Genomic DNA, 8,831 nt, shown 5'->3' on the forward strand with positions numbered 1-8,831 from the left:
TTATTAACTATGAATTTATGATTGAACTCTGATATAGTGAAGCTATGTGAACTCTGATATAGTGAAGCTCTGTCAACTCTGAATTTATGATTTACTGAAATAGTGAAACTCTGAACTCTGATTCAAGTCATTCAACTGTGAACTGATATGTTGATATAGTGATTGAATAATTATTTTTTTTGTGAACTGTGAAGTGTGAACTGATATAGTGATATAGTGATTGAATAATTGATTGAATAATTGTTTGCCTGTTTCAACTGAACTAAGTTACTGGTTCAGAAATGTGAACTTTGTATTGTTATTGGATTGGATTGTATTGTTATTGGAATGGATTGTTATTGCATGTTTGCCTGTTTCAATTGAATAATTGGATTGGATTGTATTGTTATTGGATTGCTGGTAATGTTTAGGTATGTATTATTGTTGTATTGTTATTGGATTGCTGGTAATGTTTAGGTATGGATGAATAATTATTGTTAGTTAAGCTGTAAACTTTGTTGTTGTTACTTCACTTGTTACCATCGCCGGCGCCAGCTTTGTTTCACCGGTCAGTGCTGTTCCCCCTCTTCCTCAGGATCTGCTCTGCTATGTTCTATGCTTCTAATTTCCTGCTCTGTTTCACCTGCCAGCTTTGGGTATTCTTTACTTTCCTGGAAGCTTAGCTTTTAATTCGTTGAGATCAATTTATTGTTTTCAACCTTGGTGATTTTTAGATATTCTTTTTGGTTGCTTTCTTTTTAAATGTTTCAATTGGTGTTGTTGTGTTGTTGCTGTGATTTAAATGTTCTTTTTAATTCTTTATTTTTCTCGAATGCCCAGTCAATGCTTGATTGATTGGCTTTGCTCACTGATTATATTTGATGATAAATTTTAGATTTATAACTCTATTACTGCTTTATTGTCTGTTTGTATAGTTAAATTTTATTAAAGTTTCTTGAATTTGCACTATGTTACTGATTCAAAGTTTTTTGAGTTTTGTTCATTGTTTGGTTGCACCGTCCCTGCTCTCGATCTCTGCCGACTTGCTGCCCCTCCTCTGTGTTGGAGTATGCTGTTTTACGAATAAATAGTTTTAGTCGTGAAATTATTCTGGTTAGTTAGTTAAGGTTAAATAATTTTTGTTATAAGGTAATGAATATGATTAAAGGATTTTTGTATAACAGATTTACTGTGTATGTTTGAAATGCAATTATGCTGGAATTAGTTATAATAGACATGTAACGATAATTGTGTTTTTGATAATATAGTTATATTATACTGGTACTTATAGCGGAAACGTGATATTGTAGGGCTCACGGATGTTGATGTGTGATCATTTAAAGCCGCCGGATCCATACAACCAAATTGTTGAGTCACACTTACGCGAGACTGAATTTTATTATGTTTCCCAAATTGGAGTTATCCCATGTCAGTCAGCAATGATTAATGCTCTGATTGAGAGATGGCGGCCTGAGACTCACACGTTTCATTTTCCGGTTGATGAGTGTGCCGTGACCTTGGAGGATGTGGCGATAATTCTCGGTCTGCCGACAAATGGTCTTCCGGTTACAGGACCGATCATGAGTAGTTTTGAGGCATTGGAAGCCGAGTGCTTGCACCAATTTGGAGTTGCACCGAGGAAGACGGAGTGTAGAGGGAGCTTTATAAAATTAACATGGTTTAGGGGTTTGAGAGATCGTATAGTGTTGAATGATGTTGTGCACATTCGGATGTATGTAAAGTGTCACATAATGTTGTTATTTGAGACAATTCTGTTTGGAGATAAATCGAGTGCAGCTGTGCATTGGAAATTTTTACCTTTGCTCCGTAACTTTGGTCAGATCATACAGTTTAGTTGAGGTTCGGCATACCTGGCACACTTGTATAGATCATTGTGTAGGACAACTCGTGTCGACTGCAAAGAGATGGACGGTCCATTGACACTGTTGCTCACTTGGGCTTGGATCCGGCTACCATTTCTAGCGCTAATTCCCGGTAATCCCCGAGTGTTTCCAATTGCAAACAAGTAAATTTGATTAAAGTATGCATTGAAAGAAATGATAGAAATTGTTTTTTGTTTTCCACAAGATAAGTTAACTAATGGATTGTCCGACGGCAGGTGGCGTAATTGAGACCGTGAAAATTATGCCTACCGATATAATTCGCTTGCGCACTACAGGAGGTTGTTGGATGATCTACAAGAAGGACAGGTATGTTGGTAAATTAAAGTACCGTATGTAACTTGTTTAGTGAATTAATTGTTGTATAATCATCTGACTGGTTCGATGTGTCCAGTTTGTTTGGCAGGCTTATGGCATTGGAAACATCGACCCAGACGTGATTCCTTTAAACATCCATCATAATTCGGTTATCTAGAGTGCCACAGTGCCACTTATATCTTTTGAATGCATCGAGTGGCATGCATCTGATAGAGTCAGGAGGCAATTTAGATTGAGCCAAGGTGTTCCTAATCAAGAGCGGGATCTAGGTGCATCACACGGCGAAGTTCTAACTGGGCCTAAGAATCAAGATTGGGCCAATACCCACTCTTCTTGGGTGATGCAGTGGACCAATCGGTATAGTCACACTCTCTCTGATGACTTGGTGCATTTACATTATCCATTGGAAATTTAAATGCATTGGTACCAAGAAGCATTTGGTGACCACTTGCAATTGTCGAACCTTGCATTGGAAGAGAATCCAGAAGGTCCTCCACCACCACCGGCACCGGAACCGGAACCGGCACCGGTACCTCCACCACCACCGCCACCGGAACCGCCACAACAGGGGGGTGGGTATTTTGTACCATATGTTCTTGAGACGCATCCGTCTGATTATTTTTCAGCGTCAGTCCTGGTACATCAACAGTATTGGGGTGGTCGGCAGTTTGAGTATGGAGAGCAAACTTCATTCAGTCAGCTGCTTGGTTTCATGGCATCGGGGTCACAACACTCACATTTAGGTAATTATGTTGACATTCCCACCGACCATGAAGCACATTCGGGAGGGATTACTCCAGGTAGGAGGTTCCGACTCATACCCGATAGTCTACACCTCTTCGGATGGTATAATCTTTCATTGCCTTGATTACTGCCTCCCTTGAACTGAATTCCATCCCACTGTGAACTCACCATCCGCCACAATAGGAAGCACTGCATACATCAAAAATAATAAATCCTTTATTGTGTACTCAGTAATAAATCATTTATTACAACTCAATTAATAAATATACCTTACCTTGTAAGATCATAATAGTCTTTTTTTGTCGCTATTCTATCTACGTAAAGAACAACTAAATATAACTTATAACAAAGAACTATTAATTAATAAAAAAACCAAATGCTATGGTCACAAATGACTATCCACATATCACATATATTACTTATCTGACATATTGATCTGCTACTTAAGAGTTTCATACAGCTATCTAGCTTTACGCACCTGAATTCATATATTGTGGAAACTCCGGTGCGTGCATAGCCTCCAAATCCAACGACCGCATGAAAGAAGGCTCCTGAAACGGATGTGGGTTTGCTAGTGCATCTGCAACTTCCGCCACATCTGTGTTCATGGCGCCGCCAGCTTCATCTTCGTCTTCACCTGGACCAACGATCTCATAGTTACTTTCAAATTCATCCTCGCTTTCACTATTATAATCTTCCAATTCAATGTTACGGTCCGCTTCAGATTGCTCAAACTCAACATACAACTCGATGCACGACATTCGGTGGCGATTTTCTATATACATTGAAAACATTTCATGCATACTCGCTTCATCCGTCACGTACTTGGTCTGAAATTGAACGAACCCACCAAACACAGATAAAGGATACCTGTACAAAATACACAATACTCTCCTAGATCTTTGAGAATCTATCTTCTCACAAATCACACCTTTCAATTCCTCAAATAACAATGTGAACAGAATAACAACATCTACTGAATTTTCACACACAAATTGAACTTCTTCATATGTTTGCAACAAAATCTGCCCGTAACAATAAATCTTCAACACAACTCTATCATCGATATCAGTATACGTACTTGCCTATTCTCACACTCACTGAAATTTATTCTACAAGAATGACGGAGAAGAATGAGAGGAGAGGAAGAACATCAGCTGAGACCGGCGATGAAGAAATGAGGCTTCTGTGATTTTTTTTCATTTTATGTATGCAGTTACAGGCAAATCAGACCCACTGACCGCGTACCACACAAATCGCTCGGTCCAATTGGTGCACTCCCGGATTAAAAAAAAAAATTTGCCACCTGAAATCGGTGGATCCGATTACTACACTCTCCATTTATAAAATAGGACTCCTACAAATCGGTGGGTCCGATTTGATGCAAACTGAATTTCTCTCACACAAATCAGTCCCACAGATTTGTGTTTTTTCCTCTCTCCTTGAAATTGGACCTACCAATTTCTTCTCCCCAAATTTCTAAAAGCAACACCGTCATAACAGTGTAATTTCCCCCTAATGATCAACTCCCCCCTAATGATCATAACGCAGCATAACTCACACTACTAAATCATATAAAAAAAAAAAATCAGCCAAAGAACGTATTGTATCCTTATCTTTTTATTTATTTTTTCTTAATTGATAGAAATAAAAGGGACAAAAGAAATGCTATACTTATCGTGAGTTAGCGATAGTGCATGATTAGGTCTATTGTATAAATGTAAGGGATGTTACCCCGTTATTACACCCAGCAAATTAAATCCCGATCATTATTGGACAATAATAATGGCAGACTCTGCAACAAGGCTTTCCAAACTGGTGAATCAAAGATTTGAAGATAATAATCAAATTTCTTCAACTCCCAAGATACAAAGAGTTCCTGTATTTTTGCATGAAAATCCCAACTTCTATAGGTATTGCACACCCAAGATGATATCATTCGGTCCCATTCATCACCGGAATGAAAATCTGAAGCAGCAAGAACACTTGAAAAGTCAATGGACATGGCTTTACATTGAAGAATACACTAAACAAGTTAGCCTGTATAATGGTAATAAGCAAGAGGCAGCAAACTATTTGTATGGAGTTGTAGGAGATAACATTGGGGAACTGAAGGAGCTGTTTGCTGAGGATGTAGTTGAAGGGTACAGTGATGAGGAACTGATTTGGATGCTGTTTGAGGATGGATGCTCTTTGCTCTATTACATGGAACACGTTGACGATCAGTGCCCAGAAGAACTCAGGTTAAAGCTTGATCAGCTGATGTATACATGGAGAGATATTTTGTTGCTGGAAAACCAACTTCCGGTGAAACTGCTGCAACTGCTGAGTGCAAAGAAAGGTGCTGACTTGGAGTATTTAATGCTCAATTTTCTTGGAATGGGCGATGGTACGCGGAGTGGAACGGAAATGGTCATACTCGGGCCTACAAGAAATCATATACTTGATTTTGTTCGCTCATTCGTGGTTGATACAGAGACCGAAGAGAATATCCCAAGCCAGCAAAATGGTGGTAATCAGATGCCTCCTCCTCCCTCCCAAGTTTGGCAAACTTACAAGAACATACGTGATCTCAAAAATTCAGGGATCCAGGTTAAGAAGGTAAAAAACGAGAATGAAGGAACATGGAAGTGGCATAAAATCTCTTTCACCTCAAGATGGTTTAGTGGAGAATTGACCCTTCCTTGCTACGTCTACAACGATGTCACGATTTATCTTTTTCGAAACTTCATTGCGTATGAGATGTGTCCAGACTTTCGCAATACCTTCGAATGCTGTTCGTTCTTTTCTTTCATGGATTCCTTGATAGACGATGCCGAGGATGTAAAGGAGCTTAGATCAGCTGGTGTTATCCAAAATTTGCTTAGGAGCGACCAAGAACTGGCAGAATTCCTTAATGATATTACCCATGATTTGCCCACTAAAATGTTCAATCAGTTCCTCCCTGTCGATGCCGCCGTCTTCAGCAAGAAATATATTCAAGTCAAGTTTCAGATTGAAAAGCATTACTCAAATACATGGAAGACTTGGTTGGCTGAAGCACGCAGTACTTATTTCAATTCTCCCTGGTCTCTGCTTGCTGTTTTGGCTGCGTTTACAGCATTAGTTCTCACCTTTATTCAAACATGGTATGCCATGCACCCTAACAATTAGTTCTAGTATTATTTGAACCTTTAAATAATAAATGTCTGTGCGTGTGGCCTATCAGCATCATGCTTTTTCTATCTAAATTTCTTAAAAGAAGAATGGTGTTTCCTATTTTGTCTATGTGTTGTAATGCATTTGATGATTATTTTAATTTGACTACTTTTATATGGCCAGTGTTGTTATGTAATGTTCTTTTACTATTTTAAAATGTTTCTTAATTTTGACCCCAAAAAATAAATAAATAAATAAATAAATATAACTTTAATTCTAACAATATTTCTTAAATATTATATATTGAAATTACATAACTACCGTAATGATAATCAATATCTCATATTCTCATTTCTATTTCATGCCTTCTCATAATTCGTGAAAGAATAAATGTGTTCTCATAGTCTTATATATTCTAGTTATAACTAAAGGGAATAGAAGACTTGGATGTCCAATAATTTTTTCAATAACTTTATAGCACTATATATATATGGCACGCATTAAATATAATTCCAACTATCAACTTCCAATAAAATTGTTGGAGCTGCTGAGCAAAACACAAGGGGCTGACTTGGATTTTATCAGAGTCATAGATAGGTCTAAATAGAATCATATACTTGATTTTGAGCGCTCGTTCTACCTTTTACTCAGAGACATACATAATATCCCAAACCAAAATGGTAGTACTTGATTTTGAGCGCTCGAAACATTACTCTTTTTATCATATGGCAGATGAGGCAAATGCAGCAAGGCTTGCTCAACTGGTGAATCAAACATTTGATGAAGATAATGAAACAAACACTCCCAAGATACAAAGAGTTGCTCTTTTTTTGCGTCAAAATCGCAACTTTTATAAGTATTGCATACCCAAGATGATATCATTTGGTCCTATTCATAACTGCAACAAAAAGCTGAGGCAACAAGGGCAACACTTGAAAAGTCAATGGACATCCCTCTACATTGAAGAATACAGTAAAGAAGCTTATAATGGTAACAAGCAAGAAGCAGCATATTATTTGTATGGAGTTGTGAAAAGCAACATTGGGGAACTGAAGAAGCAGTACCATGAGGATGTACTTAAGGGCTTTACTGAAGAGGAACTGATTTGGATGCTGTTTGAGGATGGATGCTCTTTGCTTTATTACATGGACAACGTTGACTCGACACGTCCAGAAGCACTGAAGCTGAAGCTTGACTAGTTGATGTACACTTGGAGAGACATTGAATTGCTGGAAAATCAACTTCCAATGAAACTGCTGCAGCAGCTGCTGAGCAAAACACAAGGCGCTGGACAAAAGTCGGAGACGATTTTGATTTTCATCACAGACCTTAGGGACAATTTCAATACTTATCCCCATAAATAATATTACCATATTTTCAATTTCTCAAATTCACGGACATCCATATGAAATAATAAAATAAAGAAAAACTACACATAATCCTATCTTTTTTCATTTTAAAGAACATACACATAATACATAAGTTTAAACTTATTTACAGGCAACTAGTTAACCAAGATAACATTTCTTAATTGCTAAGAATCAAAAGTGATGACAATAAATTAATTATAGTGAATGCTAATGAATATTGTGAAATCTTTTATGTTGAATTCAACTTGTATAAATTGATAGTATAAGAAGCTTGTAAAATTTTGGTGATGAATCATGAACTTGTAATTCAAATTGAATTTTGTTTTTGACTTTTTTTAATTTTTATTACTTACATACTACTTAATTTAATTTTTTAACACTGCTTCTCTTAAATTAAATTTGTAAAATTTATCATTTTAAACATCTTTTTTAACTTGTAAAATAAGTAAATAAATTTGTCTGACTTTGTAAATATATCTGCAACTTGTTCTTGGACAATACTCGATCACAATTTTTTTTTTATTTACCAACTCTCTAATTTTATGAACCCGTCGAATATCAATATGCTTCATTTTTCATGAAAATATTGATTTTTTGTAAAGTGTAATAGTTGACTTGTTATCGCAAAATATTGTTGTTGGAGTACTTTATTTCTCGTTTAATTCCTCAAAAATTCTTCTTAGTCAAACTACTTGCGTTGCACAACTTGCTACCTATATATTCTGCTTTTGCTGTAGAGAGAGCAACTACTGGTTGTTTCTTTGAAGACCGTGAAATTGTACCAGAACCAAGATGAAATACAAACTCTGAAGTACTTTTTCTTGTTTATATATCTCCAACTCAATCACTATCAGTGTAACCGACAAGATTCACTTCAATAGTATTTTCATAATAAATACCATCATTTAAAGTACCTTTGATATATCGAAAAATTCTTTTTGCCGCTTGCAAATGGTTAATAAAAGGCTCTTCTATAAATCTGCTTACTAGTAAAATAAAAAAAAAAAAATCTTTTTTGAGAAGCTGTAATTTACATCTTTTTTTAAAAGATCTTTTTTTCTTAAAAAAAGATGTTTTTTATGTAATAAATGAACAAAAAAGTACTTTTATATTGTTATACCCAAACATAATTGATAAATAAAAAGATCTTTTTACATGAGATATCCAAACATAAAATTACTTTTACTTCTCTATAAGATCTTTTAAAAAAAGATAACTCGAAAAAAGATCTTTTATTAAAAGCTCACCCAAACAAGTTCTTTGTGATCTAAATATAAAGACCATTTCTGATTTTATCCTGATATAGCACATGTTCCTCATGTATATTTGTGTCCTTAGTTTATACACTGCTTACTGATTTCTTTTTTTTTTTTTTTTTTTT

The 8,831-nt window shown here is 36.0% G+C and overlaps 2 protein-coding genes across 2 annotated transcripts; both read left to right on the plus strand.

Moving 5' to 3' along the window:
• On the plus strand, positions 4,614 to 6,255 carry LOC107614862. The gene has a single exon (XM_016316989.2). It carries the CDS (start codon positions 4,728 to 4,730, stop codon positions 6,093 to 6,095), a length of 1,368 nt encoding a protein of 455 aa, XP_016172475.1. The 5' UTR covers positions 4,614 to 4,727; the 3' UTR covers positions 6,096 to 6,255.
• LOC107614861 lies at positions 6,633 to 7,461 on the plus strand. The gene has a single exon (XM_016316988.2). The coding sequence runs from the start codon at positions 6,758 to 6,760 to the stop codon at positions 7,277 to 7,279; it is 522 nt and encodes a 173-aa protein (XP_016172474.1). The 5' UTR covers positions 6,633 to 6,757; the 3' UTR covers positions 7,280 to 7,461.

Source organism: Arachis ipaensis, chromosome B09 (genome assembly GCF_000816755.2).
Source record: "Arachis ipaensis cultivar K30076 chromosome B09, Araip1.1, whole genome shotgun sequence".
Lineage (NCBI taxonomy): Eukaryota > Viridiplantae > Streptophyta > Magnoliopsida > Fabales > Fabaceae > Arachis > Arachis ipaensis.

Coding starts and splice junctions, on each gene's coding strand:
- LOC107614862 (XM_016316989.2), top strand. CDS start 4,728: ATGGCAGACTCTGCAACAAGGCTTTCCAAACTGGTGAATCAAAGATTT.
- LOC107614861 (XM_016316988.2), top strand. CDS start 6,758: ATGGTAGTACTTGATTTTGAGCGCTCGAAACATTACTCTTTTTATCAT.